At 40.5% G+C, this 20,096-nt stretch overlaps 1 protein-coding gene across 5 annotated transcripts in view; it reads right to left on the bottom strand.

Moving 5' to 3' along the window:
- The window catches only part of LOC121275931 (tyrosine-protein phosphatase non-receptor type 3-like), a 305,875-nt gene that overhangs the window by 89,749 nt on the left and 196,030 nt on the right, over nt 1–20,096 (bottom strand). For all 5 annotated transcript variants that reach the window (XM_041183799.1, XM_041183801.1, XM_041183803.1 and 2 more), the window contains 3 exons: nt 18,476–18,559; nt 16,772–16,828; nt 189–345 (listed from right to left, as the gene is read on the bottom strand). In XM_041183799.1, coding sequence (XP_041039733.1) covers nt 189–345; nt 16,772–16,828; nt 18,476–18,559 — 298 coding nt within the window. The remainder of the gene's footprint in view (nt 1–188; nt 346–16,771; nt 16,829–18,475; nt 18,560–20,096) is intronic.

The following is a 20,096-nucleotide window of genomic DNA, read 5'->3' as shown; positions in this document are numbered from 1 at the left end:
AAAAAAATTCTCAAAGATTGGTATTCACATCCGTTATTTGTGTGAGTTGCACTTCTGCATTATACATGAACAAAAAAATTCTTATCTAAGAAATATAAAAACACAAGTTATTTGCTTTTACATTATATGCCAATTGCAATAAAGCTAACATTTACAATAACTTACTAAGTTTCTCAATTATTAGTTACCTTTTCGTTTGACCAGCAATACAAGCTCTCTGGAGTGTGACTCTCTGCTTGCTTTTATGAACATAACAACCTGGTCATGAGTATGTTCAGAGATGTCTCTGCCATTAATCAACAGGATGTGATCCCCTTCATTCAGTTTGGGCACACAAGTGTCAGCCTACACAAGAAATATTAAAATATTTTACATAAAAAACATACAAGATTTTGGGATAAGAGCAAAGAAACTTTAATTCTGAAAATTACATGAAAAGAAACTTGCATTTCTTTAATGTAAGAGCAGTCTACTGTCTAAACAGTATGTTTCCTACTATAAATGTTTATTTTGTTGTTCAAGAAAAATCTGCTCCCAATGTTCAACTCCTAACTAGCTATTTTCAGCTTACTCCAAGGATGAGACAGATTTTTGCTACAAACATTCTCTTTATGCAGCTAGGAATTTAAATTTCCTATTTCTGCTGTGAATGAAAAACCAAATGCTCTGTATTAAAGCAAGAGTATTTTGGCATTTTTATGCTTATCAAGCCTTCGCAAGTTAATTTCATTTCCTATGATTTTTTTAAGCACAAGAGGAAAACAGTGTAGACATTGGTCAATAGTGGAAGAAAGCACCTTCAGCACTAACTTAGAATTTTCCATATCAATCTCCTCATTTTTATTTCTTTATTAAAGTTAGCCCAGGGTGGAAAAAATGGCCCTGAGTCCCAATAGGATATTCCCACATCCTGGAATGATCATCAGATCTGTCTTTTAAACAATAATTCTCCCTCGTCCCTCTGCCTTATCCCCAAAATAAGAATTAAAAAATCCATAAAAATCACCTCCTTCAAATTTATCCTCTCATTCCTTGTCAATACATTTATTGGTTTTGTACAATACTCTTTCCTACACTTCTGTCTCCTCTACTCCATCAAAGGTGAGTTATCACAAGATCTGCTCTTTACTGGAAATTTCAACAATTAAATGGGCATGCAGTTCATGCAGCCACCAGTTAGCAGTGCTTTAGGAAGGTGGTCTTTACAATTCAAGCATAATGAAGGAATCAAATATTTTAAGACAATGAGCTTTGCCAGGCCCTTGCATGTCAAATAGCGACAGCCCCTTATTCTTCCCATCAACATTGTTTATATGTTTCTAAGATGTGTGACATATCCAACCTATATGTATATATATTTACTGCTTCCCCTTCTTGACGATGTTTTCAGTACTGCTGACATTTCCTGGAACCTCAGTTCTGTTCACTTCCGTTTACGGTCATCCCTCCCACGTCTATGGACTCCTACTGAAACCCTTCCTGATTCTTTCCCTTCCACCCATTCATACATGTTCTGCTTCTGTTCTTATCCAAAGGAGGCAAATGCGTTTGTTGTTCACCTCAGCTCCATTGGATAACTTGACTCTGATTGCCTGTGCCTAAAATTCTGCCCCTCACCTTATTGAATTCACCTGCTGTCCTTATCATTCTCTTAATCTTAACAAATGCATATCTTTTTGTCTAGCAAAATCAAATCAATGATTTCTAACTTCCCTTCTCTGACTTGAAGTTTCATCAACATAAATGGTTCCACATCTCCAACTCTATCAAGCTAACAATTAATGTCTTAGAATGACATATTTTTCGCATTATTTTTATTTCTAACAAGAACAGGGCAGTACTCTTAAAAACTATTGTTCTTGAAAAACCTGTCTTTTTCCCTTAATGATGCTAACATTGGAAAAGGATGTATTTCAGGACCAGACTTTGTACTGTAGAGATAAACATGTACAGATTATTAAATGAATATGTTAGGCAAATAATATTGATCATCAAGAGTTAGAATTGAAACACTTAAGCTGTTAAGATAAAAACACAGGTTTTTCATCATAGAGGGCATAGCGTAAGAGAGTCTGATGACTGCAATATAAAAGTCAATTAGTTGCTACAGAACCTACATCAAAAGATTTTGCATAATAAAGCTATGGTTCAGGAATAGCAATAATGGAAAGTAACAGTATGGTACAAAAAGACATGAGGCCTCTCATCCCTGTTTGCAATCTGTTCGAACAACTGGGCAGTCATAAAACATCAGGTAAGTGTTGCATCCTCCAGAAAATAGGCCATAACGAAAATGGTGTTAGAATTGCAGTATTTTCACTTAGTTCAAGACTCAATGCCATGAACAGGAGTGGAAAAGAAATTTTCACAGTTGTTAATTAAATCTTACACATGAGTGTTAAACATAAAGCTGATGTGTGCATATGGCTATTTAAGATTAATGCTTTGCCCATAATAACCGAAGTGTTGGAACTATTGGACACATTATAGTCTTTAGCCTTTTGAATATGTTAAAAGGGTTAGAAAGAAATTATTTAATGTTTTGATAAACTGCAGTCACAGCTAAGAATAGTAGGTGTGAATACACTCTTGATTTGATAAGACTCTTATGGAAGTATAGGCAATAAAGTTAAAAACAAAAAAACTGCGGATGCTGGAAATCCAAAACAAAAACAGAATTACCTGGAAAAACTCAGCAGGTCTGGCAGCATCGGCGGAGAAGAAAAGAGTTGACGTTTCGAGTCCTCATGACCCTTCGACAGAACTTGAGTTCGAGTCCAGGAAAGAGCTGAAATATAAGCTGGTTTAAGGTGTGTGTGTGGGGGGCGGAGAGATAGAGAGACAGAGAGGTGGAGGGGGTTGGTGTGGTTGTAGCGACAAACAAGCAGTGATAGAAGCAGATCATCAAAAGATGTCAACAACAATAGTACAATAGAACACATAGGTGTTAAAGTTAAAGTTGGTGATATTATCTAAACGAATGTGCTAATTAAGAATGGATGGTAGGGCACTCAAGGTATAGCTCTAGTGGGTTTTTTTTTATTTTATATAATGGAAATAGGTGGGAAAAGGAAAATCTTTATAATTTATTGGGAAAAAAAAAAGGGGGGAACAGAAAGGGGGTGGGGATGGGGGAGGGGACTCACGACCTAAAGTTGTTGAATTCAATATTCAGTCCGGAAGGCTGTAAAGTCCCTAGTCGGAAGATGAGGTGTTGTTCCTCCAGTTTGCGTTGGGCTTCACTGGAACAATGCAGCAAGCCAAGGACAGACATGTGGGCAAGAGAGCAGGGTGGAGTGTTAAAATGGCAAGCGACAGGGAGAACACCTTTGCAGAACACCTGCGGTCTGTCCGCAAGAATGACCCAAACCTCCCTGTCGCTTGCCATTCTAGTTCTGTCGAAGGGTCATGAGGACTCGAAACGTCAACTCTTTTCTTCTCCGCCGATGCTGCCAGACCTGCTGAGTTTTTCCAGGTAATTCTGTTTTTGTTTTGGATTTCCAGCATCCGCAGTTTTTTTGTTTTTATGAATATTGAATTCAACAACTTTAGGTCGTGAGTCCCCTCCCCCATCCCCACCCCCTTTCTGTTTCCCCCTTCTTTTTTTTTTTCCCAATAAATTATAAAGATTTTCCTTTTCCCACCTATTTCCATTATATAAAATAAAAAAAAACCCACTAGAGCTATACCTTGAGTGCCCTACCATCCATTCTTAATTAGCACATTCGTTTAGATAATATCACCAACTTTAACTTTAACACCTATGTGTTCTATTGTACTATTGTTGTTGACATCTTTTGATGATCTGCTTCTATCACTGCTTGTTTGTCGCTACAACCACACCAACCCCCTCCACCTCTCTGTCTCTCTATCTCTCCGCCCCCCACACACACACCTTAAACCAGCTTATATTTCAGCTCTTTCCTGGACTCGAACTCAAGTTCTGTCGAAGGGTCATGAGGACTCGAAACGTCAACTCTTTTCTTCTCCGCCGATGCTGCCAGACCTGCTGAGTTTTTCCAGGTAATTCTGTTTTTGTTTAGGCAATAAAGTTGTTCACCGTCAATATCTAAATAATAAATTAATTAAAGGAGTGGCTGGTATCTCACTCAGCATGGTGCTGGACCCTGTAGAATTGCTGATCTTGCTTCCATCACCCATGTGGGCAGTGGGTTTCAGGTCATTAACACTTGCTGTGTATAAAGGTTTTTCCTGACATTCCCCAAAATCTTAAATCTGGCACTTAGTCCTTCCGCATCTATCAAATCTCCCCTCAACCTCTTTTGCTCCAAGGAGAAGAAACCCAGCCTTTCCAAACCAACTTCGCAACTAAAACCACCCCCAGTACTAGAACTATTCAGTAAATTTCTTGTGCACCATCTGAACAACCTTCACATCGTTCCTAAAGTGTGACCACAACTGGATGCAAAGCTCTAAATGCAGCCTAACAAAAACTTTATAAAGGTTCAACATAACTTACCTGCTTTTGAACTCAATGCCTCTATTTATGAAACCCAGGATTCCATATGCTTTGCTAACTACTCTCTCAATATATCCTGTCATCTTCAAAGATCGATGCACATTTAACCCCTTAGTCCCTCTATTCCAACATACCCTTGAGAATTGTGCCATTTAGCCGATATTGCCTCTCCCTATCCTTTTGACCAAAATGCATTACCTTGCACTTCTCTGTACTGAATTCCAACTGCCACCTTTCTGTCCATTCTGCTAGCCTATCTATGTCCTGTGTAGACGATTCATTTCTTCGTCTCTGTTTGCCACTCCTCCAAGTTTCATGCCGTCAGCAAATTTTGAAATTTTACTCTGTATTTTAAGATCCAAGTCATTTCTACAGTCAAAGAAATAGGTGGGCCCAGCACTGACCCTGGGGGACCACTGTCTACCACCCTCCAGACCTTAAAACAACCATCTAACACGATTCAGCTGCTTTTTTTTTCATTCTTCCATGGGATGTGTACATTCCTAGTTGCCCTAATTACCTACTTGGCTAACAAGAGAAGTTAAGAATTCTATTAGATCAAAGGAAGAGGCATATAAAGTTGCCAAAAAAATGTAGTAAGCCTGAGGATTGGGGGCATTTTAAAATTCAGCAAAGGAGAACCAAGAAATTGATAAAGAAAGAGAAAATAGAATATGAAAGCAAACTAATGAGGAACATAAAACAGACTGTAAAAGCTTCTATAGCTATGTGAAAAGGAAAAGGTTAGTAAAGACAAATGTGGGCTATTACAGGCAGAGACAGGAAATGTTACTATGGGTAATAAGGGAATGGCAGAGAAACTAAACAAATACTTTATATCTGTCTTCACGGAGGAAGATACAAAAAACCTCCCTGAAATATGGGGGAGCCAAGTGACTATTGAGGTTGAAAATTTAAAAGAAATTAGTATTAGTAAAAAAGTAGCGGAGAAATTAATGGGACTGAAAGTTGATAAATCCCTTGGACCTGATACAGTGAACCAGATGTGTTTTCACAAAAATTGATGATCGTTTCGTGATGAGACTAGTTTTTAATTCCAGGTTTTATTAATTGAATTCAAATTGTATGGTGGAATTTGAATCCATGACCCCAGAGGATTGGCCTGGGCTCTGGATTTCTAGTGCATGACATTACCACTATGCCACCATCTCCTCACTTCTGTCATTGAGCCAATTTTTTATTATATTGGATACCGGCTCTCTATTCCATAAGCCTCAATTTTGTTAACCAGTCTTGTCAAATGTTTTCTTAAAAATCTAAACAGACAACATCCATCACATTTCCTTCAACCTTTTCTGTTACTTCACCAAAAAAAATCAATTATGATTAATCAAACATAATCTGCCTTCTACAAATCCAAGCTGGCTCTCCTCAGCTAGCTAAACAGCCAGCTGATTTTTTTCCCTGATTATTGTTTCTAAAGCCTCACCCATCAGTGATATTAAGCTAACCAGCCTGTAGTTGCTAAGACTGTCCTTAGACCCTTTCTTGAATAAAGGTGTCACATTAGTCACTTCCAATCCTCTGGCACTTCCTCCACATCTAGGGAAGGTTGAAAGATTAAGGCGAACCATTCCTCAATCTCCACTCCCACTTCCTTTAAGAACCTGTAATACAAACCATCCAGACCAAGCAACTTATCTACTCTAAGCATCATCAGCCTTTCTAGTAGCTCCTTCTTTTCGATTTTCACACTACACATTATCCCTACCATCTCCACTTCTACCGATATTTTGTCAGATTCCTCTTGATCAGTAAACACCGATATAAAAACTCATTGGGTGAAATTTTTCGTGCTGGTTAACGTCGAGTGTCATGGCAGGCGTGAGTGGACAATATGGTGGGAAGGCCAAATATCGATTTTACAATGTTGTGAAACCAGTTTGCAATTGTCCGCACCATCCATCAATGGTGGGCCGCGTTTCCCTCTGCCGCAAGTCAGAAACTTAATTTTAATGCATCTGCATATCATTATAAGACCTGCTCGCCGTAATCATACACCATGTTGGATCATCAGGACACATGTTTCACAACAGCATTTATAATGTGTGCACCTGGCAAGCTGCACTTCGAAGGGAACTTGAAGGTGAGTGCACAGTAATGCCGTGCAGAGCTTGCAAGGGTCACCTGTTGGACCTCAAGATTGAGGTATCACACATTCAGGTGAGGGTACAGGCAAGTCACATTTTCTCAGCTGCCTGACAGTGTGGTGCCAGGGCAAGGGCTGCACTGTGGTTGAGGCAAGTTAAGAGGGGGGGCAAGGGCTGCATTATAGTTGATGGTAGTGCACAAACACGTGGGGGGGAGGGGGGAAGTAGGGCTGGGTGCGCTGAGTGAGAGGGAAGTGGCCACACATTAGGGAAACCTTCCACAAAGTGACCATTCCTCTGCAGCTGAGACAGTTCAGATGCAGCCACATTGACATGCTTGAAGTCGGGCCTCTAGCTTATCTGCCCAGTCAAGCAATGCAAAGGTCTGAAAGTGCCACCAAATGCTCCAGAGCTTTTCACTGCTTGGGCACATACTGGAATCTAATGAGCGTTTAAATGGACTGCAGAACAATTGGATGACTGGGCACATTGTACAAGCTCCTTGCGGAAGTTGGCCATGGAGCAGTCACTGGTGGGGGCGCTCACAGCCCATTGCAATGTCATCATTCAGGTTTGGGCCGGTCTCCTCCAGGTTCAAGCTAACAGTGCAGCCTTGCAGCGCAGGTTAGGAGAATGCCTGCGCCTGAGCTGACAGCACAGCATGCAGTCCAGTGGGCAAAGCTGCCGCCAATTGGTCAGGTACAGTGGGGTGGAGGTGGGTGGAGTTTTGGGCAGCCATGCAGTACACTAAACTCTGGCCATTCAAGTGGTGGTGGCCAGCTCTCTCTGGGATGCGTTAAGGGGCCTTCAGACTTAACCAAGAGAGGTTCTTAGTACACCCAAGCTAACCCATGCGTCTCCATCTTTCATACCGCAGAAGGAATATATCAGGAGCATGGGGCCTGGTGACCTAGCTGTATGTCTTATGGCTTACAGAGAGAGGAGATGAAGGAGAAGAGAGTAATGGAGACACCTGGCAGGGCAGAGGGAGGAACAACACTCTCAGGAAGGGGGGCTGGGGCTCCCGCAAACACAAATGAAAAGCCACAGCGAGTCGTCGCTGGTCAGCGCCTCGCTATACCTGGGTTTACAGACAGCGCTTGTCATTCCTGCAGATGGCTGTGAACCAGTGTCACCAAAGACTGTTCATGTCCAGGGAACTGGTCGGTCACATCTGCCTCCTGCAGGATTTGGCACCACGGGGTTATGGAGAGCATCCACTGCCAGTGGCCGTGAAAGTGACCACGATGCTAAATTTTTATGTCAGTGGCTCCTTTCAGAGGCTCCACAGGTAACCTCTGTGGATATCAGAAGCCTCCACACAAAAATGCATCCATTAGTTCACGGGTGCCATCTTTGCGAAGGCACACAACTTTGTGCATTTCACCCAGGATCAGGAAAGCCAGGAAACAAGAGCGTTGGGATTTGCTCAGGTCTCAGGTTTCTCACAGGTGCAGAGTGCCAATGGCTGCACTCACATGGCACTTAGATCTCCGTGGCAACAAGCTGTCAACTACATCAACCACAAGGGTTTCCACTTGTTGAAGTTCAGCTGGTGTGTGACCACGACAAAACGTATCCTGCAGGTCTGTGCATGGTTCCCAGACAGTGACCATGACTCCTACATTCTCAGTCGGTCTCAGATCTCTGACATCTTCCAGGGTCTAGAGAGGCTGCAGGGTTGGCTTCTCCGGGACAAGGGCTACCCACAGAGGATGTGGTTGATGACACCTGTGCAGCGGCCTCCAAGTGCACCAGAGAGAGGGTACAACGAGGCTCATGCCTTGGTGGACCAAACCATCGGAATGTTGAAAATGATGTTCCGGTGCCTGGACTGATCTTCAAATTTTGAAATTAGACCCACAGTCTAGTTCATTAATATATATCAGGAACAGCAAGTGTCACAACAGGGACCCCTGGGGAACTTCACTACAGACCTTCCTCCAACGTGAAAAGCAACCATTTATCACTACTCTCTGTTTCCTGTCACTCAGCCAATTTCTCATCCAAGTGCCTGCTTTCCATTTTATTCCATGAGCTAGAATTTGGCTCAGAAGTCTGTTGAGTGACACTGTGTCAAAAGCCTTTTGAAAATCTATATATACATCAATAGCATTGCGCTCATCAACCTTCTCTGTTACCTCCTCAAAAAGCAAGTTAGTTAAACATGATTTTTCCTGGCTTTCCTTAATTATCTTGCACTCGTCTAAGTGATTATTAATTTTTTTCCCAAGCTATAGTTTCCAGAAGTTTCCCTATCACTGAAGTCAAACTGACTGGTCTGTAGTTGCCAGCTTTATCCTTGCACCCCTTTCTGAACAAGGGTATAATGTTCATAATTCTCCAGTCCTCAGGCACCACCCCTGTGTCTAAAGAAGACTGGAAGATTATCACTAGTGCCTCTGCAATTTCCACTCTCACTTCCCACAGTAGCCTAGGATGCATATCACCCAGTCCTGCTACCTTATCAATTTTAAGTAATAATAGCCTTTCTAACACCTCCTCCTTCTCAACTGTAAATTCTTTGAGTGTACCAGTTACCTCCTCTCTCACCTCAGCCTGGGTAGCATCTTCTTCCTTTGTAAGGACAGATGCAAGGTATTTCTTCGCTATTTCTCCTGCCTCCACATGCAAGTGCCCTTTCTTATCACTCTTCAGCCCTACTCTTTCGTTTACCACCCTTTTATTATTTATATACTTATAGAAGACCTTGGGGTTCTCTTTTATGTTAGCTGCCAGTATTTTTTCATGCTCTCTCCTTAATTTTCTTATTAGTTTTTTCATTTCCCATCTGGTCCTTCTATAATCAGCCTGATTCGCCATTGTATTTTCTACTTGACATCAGTCATTTCTGCACTTCTTCCTTTTCATCTTCACCTCTACCTCACTTGTCATCCAGGGTGCTCTGGATTTATTTTTCCTATGTTTCTCCTTCAAGAGAACATACCTTGACAGTCCCTACAATATTTTTTCTTTGAAGGTTGTCCATTGATCAGTCACTGTCTTCTGCCAACATTTTATTCCAACTCACTCGACTCAGGTGCATTCTCATCCCATCAAAGTTGCTTTCCCCCAATTAATTATCCCTGCTCTGGACTGTTCTTTGTGCTTTTCCATGGCCAACCTAAACCTTATGATACAAAGGTCACAGTCCCCTAAATGCTCTCCCACTGATATTTGTTCCACTTGGGCCAACTCATTCCCCAGAACCAGGTCCAACAGTGCCTATCCTCTCGTTGGACTGGAAACATACTGCTGCAGAAAATTGTCTTGAACACATTCCAGGAACTCGCCTCCTCCTCTTGTCCCTTTGTACTATTCATATCCCAGTCTACATTTGAATAATTGAAGTCCCCCATTATAATTACTCCACAATTCCTGAACCTCTCTTTAATTTCTTCGCAAATTTGTTTCTCTGCATCCCTTCCACTGATTGGTAGTCTATATACTACATCGATTAATTTTATTCTACCTTTTTCATTCCTTACTTCTAACCAGAGAGATTCCATCCTTGACCCCTCTCAAACATCCTTTCCTTCCTGTACTGTACTGCCACTCCCATCCTTTTCTTCCTTTCCTGTCTCTCCTAAGCACCTTGTACCCAGGAATATTTAGCACCCAGTCATGCCCTTCTTTGAGCCAGGTCTCTGTTATAGCAATAATATCATAATTCCATTTGTCAACTTGTGCTTGTAGTTCACCAATCTTATTAACCACACTCCGTGCATTCATATAGATGCACGTTAGCCCTGATTTAGGCTTTTTAAAATTTTCCTCCTTACTCTGATCCCCATCTAAAGACTTACTATTTGCCTACTCTAATTCCATCAAACTCTCCACGTATTCTATTAACTTTGATACCACTCTCTAATATATTCTCTTCATCAGTTAATACTTCTCTACTTCCCACTGCAGGCTTTTCTCCTCTCCACTCTGAATTTCCCCTCAGGTTCCCATTCCCCTGCCAATCTAGTTTAAACCCTCCCTAACAGCACTAGCAAACTTCCCATGAGGGCATTAGTACCAATACTGTTAAGGTGTTAACCAACCTTTTTGTACAGGTCCCACCTGCTCCAAAACTAGTCCCAATGCCTCAGAAATCTAAATTCCTCCTTCCTACTCCATTTCTCTAGCCAGGTGTTTAACTGCTCAATCTTCCTATTCTTATGCTCAGTAGGACATGGCACTGGGAATAATCCTGAGATTACTGCTCTTGAGGTGCTGCTTTTTAATTCCCTTTCTAACTCCCTAAAATCTGCTTTCAGGACCTCACCTCTCTCCTGCCTATGTCATTGATCCCAATGTAGACTACAACCTCTGGCTGTTCACCCTCCTCCCCAAAGAATGTCAGAGAAGTCAGAGTGGGGTGGAGAGTTAAAAGGCAAGTGACTGGAAATTTAGGGTCAGGCTTGCCAATTGAACAGAAATGTGAGGCATTGTGAGGTGGAGGAGCTTGATGGTGGATGGGAACTTGTTGGGCCTGCGTTCAAGGAAGAAGTGAAGGGTTCACAGAGTGTTCTGGTGGGAGATGGAAGTGTAAACAGCCTGGACATTCATGGTGACAAGATGATGGTTAGGGACAGGAAACTGTTAAAATGGCCGGGGCAACAGAACAGTCAACATCCAAGAGGAGAAAAAATAGTCGAAATAGGAAGAAATCAGTTCCTTGGGGCAAGAACAGGTTGAAATAATGGGTATACCTAAATAGTTATATGTGGATCTTGGGAAGAAGATAGAAGCAGGCTGAGAAAGGTTGGGGGACTTTGGAGGTAGTGAGGTTAGATTTCCAGAGAAGATGATATCAGTGATTCTTTAGGAAATGATTGCTTGATGGTGCGTTCATGGCTCAAGACGAGTTAGGAAAAGATGTCAGACCTGCTGTTCAGCCTCACAAGATAGAGGTTTGTTTGCCTGACAGTGTCAGCCTTGTCAGCAGGTTTAATGATAATCTCAGGCTTGGATCACAGAGAATGGAGTGCTGCAAGTTCAGAGGGAAGTAGGTTAGAGTGAGTCAGGGAAGCAGAGAAATTGAGACAGCTAAAGTCATGCTGGCAGTTCCCAATGGCAAGATCTAGAAAGGGTAACAGGTCAGAGGGAGGGGTCCAGGTGGAATGACAATTCTGAATTTAGGAGCAGGGGCAGGCTACTTAGCTCCTCATGGCTGTTTTGCCACTCAACAAATCAGGGCTGATCTGCGACCTAACTCCAGATATCCTCCTTCATCCCATGTCGCTTAATATATTTGCATAACAAAAATCTATCAACCTCACAGGTTTAAAATTAAATGGCATCAATTGGCATTTGCAGAAGAGGGTTCCAGCTTCCACCTTGTGTGTAAAAGTGTTTCCCAATTTCACTCCTGAAAGGGCTGAGTCTAATTTTTAGACTATGCCCTCAGGACTCTCTACTCCATTCTCCTTAATATCTTGAAAATTTCAATCCCATTACCCCATAACTTCTTAAATTCCACGGAATACAAACTTTGGTAATCTCTCCTCACAATTCAACCCATGGAGTCCTGGAAACAATCTAGGTAAATCTGCATTGCAGTTTCTCCAAGGTCAACATATCCTTCCTAAGATGTGGTTCCCAGAACTGCTTATAATACTCCAGGTGTGGTCTGAGTAGGGCTTTGTATAGCTGAAGAATGACTTCTACCCCCCTGTAAGGTAATCCTGGAGAGATATATAAAAGTCAGGATTCCATTAGCTTTTTATTGTTTTATACGTGTTCATTACATGGTCTAAGTACATGAAGCCCCAAGTCTCTTTGCAGCTCCACTGTTTCTAGCTTTCCACCATTTAGAAAGTATGCTGTTCTATCCTTTTTAGGTCCAAAGTGGATGACCTCAAACTTACTAACATTGAAATCCATTTGCCAGAGTTTTGCCTGCTCATTTAATCTATCAATATTTATTTGTAATGTGATGTGATGCTTCCATTTGCATTGCTTACAATGCCAGCTATCTGTGCCTTCAGCAAATTTGGATATGTGGCTTTCCATCCTATCATCTAAGACATTAATAACTATGATGAATGATTGAGGTTTGAATACAAATCTTTGTGGGACACCATTAGTCCAGTCCTGCAATTTAGAGCACCTGCCCATCATCCCATCTCTATCTCCTGCCACTCAGCCAATTTCTTAACCCGGTCAATAATTTACCTTCAATTCCATGAACTTCAACTTTAACTAAACAGTCTCTTATAAGAGACTTCATCAAATACCTTCTGGAAGTCCAAATAAATAACACCAATAGCCATTCTCTGTTTAGTGAGCTCTTCAAAAATTTCAATCAGGTTCATCAAGCATCAACTACCCTTTACAAATCAATGCTATCTATCTCTGATCAGCTGAAAATTTTCAAGGTGTTCAGTCCCCTATCTTTAATTATAAACTCTAATAATTTCCTAACTGGGCTATAATTCCCTAGTTTCCATCCCCCAACCCCTCACTTCCTCAAATAGCAGAGTGGCATGTACAAATTTCCAATTGAAAAGACTCTTCCTGAATCAGAAGAACCTTGGAAGATTATAGTTAGGGCATCTGCAATGTTCTCATCTACTCCCTTTAAAATCCTGGGGTGGAAACTTTAGTCCCATTATTTTTGTCATTACTCTTGCTTACATTAATATTGGTCCCTGATTCAATATTAGTTTCCTTGGGATGTCCGGCATGCTGACCTCTTCCTCTACTGTAAATACTGATGCAAAGTAATTGTTCAGCCTGTCCACCATTTCCTTACATTCACTGACAATATCATTGTTATCAGTTTTCATGGGGCTGACATTGCTCCTTATCATTCTATATTTCCTAATTGTAATTTTTTGTGTCGATGTTGATATCTCTTACAAGTGTTCCTTTTAGTAGTTCTTAATATCTATTTTGTTAGCCTTGGTACGTTTCCCATTCACCAGGTCTGTGTTTTTTTTGCATTTTGGTACTTTTATAGTTTTACGCTGTCTCTTATGTGGTCTCTTAACTCTTTAGTTGTCCATGGCTTGCTCCTTGGGGATATAAACTGGCACTGTAAGATACTAAATTCTCTTTTGAACATGCCCCATTGATCTTCTGCCATTTTACCCATGAGCAGATCTGCCCCATTTACTCTGGACAGTCTGTGCCTCATCCCATTGAAATCAGCCATACCTATATCTAGAATCTTAGCAACTGTTTCATGTTTCCCCCTTTCAAATACAATGTTGAATTCAATCATATTATGATTGCTATTAGATAAATGTTCATGCACCATTAGGCTGTCAACTAAATCTGGTTCATGACTAAATCTAATAAATCTAATATGGCATTCGCTATGTTGGTCCTAGAACATATTGCTGCAGAAAACTATCCCAGACACACAGGAAATTGACGTGCAAGCATGCTTATCTCAATCTGCAGTAAAGTCCTGACATTTGGGATGGTTACATTCCCGCAAAACCTTGCGAATGGCGAAATCGCGAATGAACACGCTGTACAATGGAAGTCAATTAGGTAGGTTCTAGCAATGCGAGCAGCATTGGTTTATGCAGTTACTGCACAGCAAATCGTGGTATGCAACAGATGGGAGGAGCCTCTGAGTTCAATGTTGTAACAAAAGAATCCAACTACAGACTCATCTGCTCTTTTAACATCCAAGAAATGTATTGAACATTTTAAAAAGAGGCAATCCTCGTCGAGGAATAACATGAATCACCTCAAAATTGGCAGACAAAATCGATGAACATTTCAAAATCAAACAGAGCCATTACTGCAGCTCTGGACCGAAAGGTTTGGACCTTTACAGGTTAATCTCTCTGTTTGGGCTGCGCTTCAGCTGCAACCATTCTAGGCACTATTTCTCACTCCTGTTAGAAAGGTGCTTAAAAAAAATTAAATGTCCATGGCCAGGGCTAATGGGAGGAATCTGCTTCCAGAAACTTTGACACCATCACCCTGTTAAAACGTGTCGAAGTCTCTACTCTGTCATGGCTGCCATCTCCTTGGGGAAAGAGGAGAGAGGGGAAAGAAAATGCGGATAAATGAACAATTGCTCACACGGTAGGCATACCAAGTACAAAGTGCAGGTAAGAAAATGTGTGAACAAGGAAGTCATGAAAGGCGCTACTTTACTGTATATGCAAGTTAAAATCTTTCATTCAAATCACTTTGCCTTAACTGTGTGCTTGTCTAATCTCTACATTTATATAATCTATCACTTCACATTTGCTATGAGGGACCTGTACACAACTTCCATTACAGTCTTAAATCCTCATCTATTTCTTTATTCGACCCATAAAGTCCCCACTGTCTGCTTCTCTGTCACTATTTACAATCTTACCAGTTAAGCGATTTCATCTGTAATCGTGAAAGGTACTCCTCTCCCTTTTTTTATTCTTTCCCTTGATGTGGGTGTCAGTGACTAGGCCAGCATTTGTTACCCATCCCTATTTTCCCTAATAGTTCCCAGCCCTGATCACCTTGCAGTCATGAAATACATTCCAAGTTGAATTTGAACCTCAAATTTATTCAATTTGTTTCTTATATTCTGTGTGCTTGTATAAAAAACACTTGTTTGGGTTACAAACCTTAACTTATCCTTCTGCTCTAATATTTTACTCACACATTTATTATTTCTCTCTTCTGGTTTAATTAGTTTACATCTCTTAATTTTCCCTTTACCTATGCTGCCTAAAGTACACTTTTTGATTGTCATACTAATCTTGCCCCTTTCATTTATTTACCAACTATTATGTGTGCTACCTTTTCTATCTGACCCTTCCTCACCATCCCACCAAACACCCCCTAACCCTACTTACAAGTTTAAAGTCCTGCTGAAAGTCCTGAAGCAGGAAGAAGGATCTGCTGTGCATGGGGAAGACTCCTGGCCAAAGAAGTGGATGCAGAGGAGAAGGTGCGGAGAAAAAGAGCTCAGCAAAATTAATTGAGATTGGTATGTGCATTGGTATGAAACTGCAGCCTTTGTTAATGACTGACCATACAGGGTCAGAGGGGAGGTGGTCAGAGGGGATAGTAAAAACAAGGCAACGGATAAGACTAGAAGGATGGGTGAGGTCAGAGGAAAGTGAAGGAGAAGAAGGATCGAGAGGGTGTTGTTATCTAAGAGTTGTTGAATCTTGCGGTCCTTGATACCTGAAAGAAAGAAAATAGCTTTCTTGTTAAAGCACCAGACGAATCAAAGGATGAAATGGAACTGCGGTTCAGAACAACTCTGAAGGAAAGTGAGTTGGTGCTGCCTATATGGCAGTGTATGATTTTGAACTTGGATCTTGGGAAGCGGTGAAAAAAAATAGTTTAAGGAATGCGGAATATCATGCAGACGTATGTAATCGTGGGTGGATCCAAAACATGAAGAGTGGAATTTCAGTTAGAATTCATGAGGAATAAACTGGAATCAGAGGCAGCTGATAAGGAAGGAAATGCAGCTATGAAGGTGAGTTCCAGTGTATAGCTGATCAAACATTAAGGAGAACGGAAAGCAATGAAAGTAAGGTAAAAGAGACAAATAGAAATCCTTTTGGAGAGAAGAGCAGAACTCCGAGGTGAACCAAACTAAGTGTGCTGTAATACAAGGATTATTTAACAGATAAGGAATGTTATTCAACACAAATAAAGGTTTAATTAGGACAAATGTCTGAAAGGTGTCTTCTAGAATCACAGGTCTGAGACTGCTGTAGCACATAGTGTTTATTGTGGCCAAAGTCCTGTTCCACAGAATTAATTTTTTAAATAAAGAAGGGACAAAAAAAGTAAGCAGAATCAGTTAGAAACAGAAGCACAGCAGCAGGAAATCCAGCAATTTTAAGATTGAACCAGCAGTAGCTTGTTCAGAACCATTTAAAGTTTCTGCAGCTAGGAACTCTCAAAGCAGAGTGAAAAGGGCACACGTGGGAGGTGTAAAGATGATCAGGGAGTTGCAGGGGTAGGAATAGTAATTGTAATCACTCAGCAAGTGAGACTGGAATTTCAATTAGTTCCCTAGTGGCCCCTTCCTCATGCTCTCTATGCCATTATACCCTTTTGTTCAAGACAGGAACCATGAAATTGTGCAGGAGGTCAAGAATTTTACTCTATCCTTTTCATAACAAACTGAGCTGTGAAGCAGATATGTAAGGATTCCTTTGTTAGATATGCAGAGACTAAAAATAGATTAACTGAAGTTACTGAGAAAGGCTTTACTCACCGGTGATCCTGGGCTTACTCTTGACACAATGAGGGGCATTTTCTGATCAACTCCACCCTGCAAGTAGACAGTGTGGGGGATGTGGAGAGGGGAGAAATGAGATGCTTCAAGATTATATACAGAATGTAAGATTTCAAGATATTCCATTTTCTGTTCAGAATTTACAAAGGGAATTTGTTGTTTATAGATTTTATATAGTTAGAAAGATTTTAAACCATTACACTTGCACAGACTTTTCTTGCTCTTTAAAATATTTTTATTTAAAAGAATCCTGCTAGCATCAATATAGAAGTGGTTGGATGAAGTAGCTGAGTTCAGTTCAGATTTAGTGAATCAGTTCAGTGAATTAGTAATGCATGACTAAAATTAAGGGCAGAATTTTGCCCTTCACGGGTGGGCTTGACAGGGGCAGTTGGGAAGCCGAACCCCATCTGCAATTGGGACTGCACCGCAATTTCACGCTGGTGGGCCAGTTAAGGTCTGCCCAGTGTAAAACACGAGCTGCAGCGCTCAGCACTGCCTGGGGTGATGGGGGGGGGTGGGGGGAGACAAGCGTGAACTTCATGCATGCGCACGAGTGCGTGCTTGAAAATCTCTGAACAGTTTTCAAAATAAAAAATGAAGATGTTAAAAATGTTATAAAACATGTACCCTCATGACTCCGTCACATGAGCAGGGACATGTTATTAAATAAATTTTAAAATTTTAATTCTAAATAATTTTTGATGTTGGAAACCTCTTCCCGTGGATGCAGTTTCCAAAAATGCAAAGGCTGCTTGGCCTCTTCTCCTGCCCACCAGGTTTGACGGGCAGCAAAAGATTTCTTCTAATTACCTTTTCAATGGCCCTAAAGGCCTTTTAATTGTCGGCGGGTGCACGCCGGAGTAGACTGACTGAAACATCATGAGAGTGCGTGATGACGTCGGGTCATGATGCACGATAATGTAGGGGCGCTCGCCCGGCATCATCGTGCGTCATTTTACATTCGGTTGGGCCGGGCACACACCTGCCAAGCAAAGAAAATTCAGCCCTAAGGGTTATACGACTGTCTACCAAAACTTAATCAACTTCTTCATATTGGTAGGTTCTGCGATAATGTAAAGGCAGTTCCATCATGACTTATTGATTTAAGAAAAGATATTCAAATAGATCAACAAAGAGAAACAAAATGACATTAAAGTTATTGTTTATAATTTAAAAATAGTTACAATGGTGCAAAAATGAGTTCCAATGCACCGTGTCACAATGTCACAGTAAGTCTTGCCATCAGTGAATTACATTGAGCAAAGGACAAATAATTTGTGCAATGTGGGGGTGAATAAAAATTCGAACAGCGCATCACCTATTTATTTCCCAACAGTCAGATAGAGAGCAATGTGGCAAGGATTTATGGCCAGGTTGCAGTTGTTCTCTTGGCTTATAAAACAAGAAAAACAGGAAAACATTAATTTTCCGCACCCCAGGCACACACCCAATCAAAAAAAACAATAGAATGACTGATCAGAGAATTCTACAGAGCTAGTTCAGTTCTTATAACTGGATAGTGATAATTAAGAGTTCCTCAATTTCAACCCTGATGTGTGCCTATGCCATTTCACCCTGTATCCTGGAATGATGTTTTTTTGCATTATACACTTTGTTTCTATATTTTACTGCTTGTAGGATAGGAACATATGTAAGGAAAGTTACATTTATGCTATTTACCTTTAAGTTGAAGCCAAACCTTCCTTCTTCATCAGGTATCATTCGAACCCAAAGCAAGCCATTATCAGTGTTTATCAGATTAGTCTGGAAGTAAGAACAAATCATCTTTATTATGCAGGATTGAATGAGAGATACTATTATGGTCTCTCAATTTGTGCACTATACAATTATTCAGGTCACGCCTTGCAGTTTTATAGTGGGAACAGAACATCAAAAGTCAATTGAGTGTACTCATTGCAACATGTATAAATCAGGATAACACTGGGCAGGTGCGAGAGAACTGTTGCAGTTCTACTCATCATATTTAATCCTAATGTGAACATTTATATGAAACACCAGTATAAATCATTTATATCTCAGTGATACATTATCCACAGTATATTAACCTTTAGTCCTACACTATACCTATGACAACAGTGAACTAATTAACACACACACTTAGGAGAGCTGAACAGATAAAATTTGTCTGCTTTAATTTCAAACTGACTGTCATAGTGATGATTTTTAAAATTTATTTTTAAATAGTAAGCTCCTTTTGTTTCTTTCCTTCTCTCTGATGTCTTCAACCACACACCAGATAGTCAAGAAGGCAGAAAGGAGACCCATTCAGTATCCTCTGTCAGCCTAAGCTCCAATCTGCCATTAAAATTCCAACAATGGTGAAGGCAGCAATCTTTCTGTTGCGGTTCATTACTGAGATTAGGAATTTGATTGTGCAATTGATATGTTGTGTGCACTGATGTTCTAATATTTCACGGTACTTGGTCTTGCATCAAACCATAGAACTATTTTTACAAACACAACTACTGTTTAACAGACTCAATATCAATTAATGTAAATTACACTTTATGTAAATTATGTTTTTTAAAGTAAAGTAAATTTACTTTATGTATTAAGTGCTTCTAGAATTTTTGTTATTTTGCCTAGTTCTTCCCACCATTTCCCTAACATCAAGACTGTTGAGCATTATAGCTTGCTTGTTTTCACATAAGCAGCAGAAACTCAATGGATTTGTGTTCTGAAGGGTCAAGCTTATATTTCACCCTTTCCTTGGATTCACCTAGTTCTGTTGAAAGGTCATGAGGACTCGAAACGTCAACTCTTTTCTTCTCCGCCAATGCTGCCAGACCTGCTGAGTTTTTCCAGGTAATTCTGTTTTTGTTTTGGATTTCCAGCATCCACAGTTTTTTTGTTTTTATCAAATTAAGTTTATGTCTGGCTATCCCTATTTGCTAAAGTTGAGCAGTGTTGTTCATGAGAATAGAGGTTAAGAATCCAGTTGCAAAATTGGGCTGCATCTATGAGAGACAACTGCTGTAATACCATTTTTGCCTACTGGCTAATTAGCTAGAGCAGTAAAGTATTAGGTTCCTAACATTGCCATGTCTGCATCAAGATAAGCAAATTTAGCAACCCTTTGTGTTTTCAGAGAATGAACTTTGAGTGTGTGTCCATGTCATGTAAAGCATTGAGATTTTGCTATAATTATTGGTTATAATTACTGCTTCATATGTAATAAATATGTCATGCTCTATGTAATGCAAATAGATCAATTTTAAGGATGCAACATTAAATAATTTAATAACCTGGTGCACAATGACAAATTTAGATTTTGCATTTT

The sequence above is a fragment of the Carcharodon carcharias genome, chromosome 3 (assembly GCF_017639515.1).
Source record: "Carcharodon carcharias isolate sCarCar2 chromosome 3, sCarCar2.pri, whole genome shotgun sequence".
NCBI classification, from domain to species: Eukaryota; Metazoa; Chordata; class Chondrichthyes; order Lamniformes; family Lamnidae; genus Carcharodon; species Carcharodon carcharias.
This window is presented reverse-complemented; position numbering and strand designations above follow the sequence as displayed.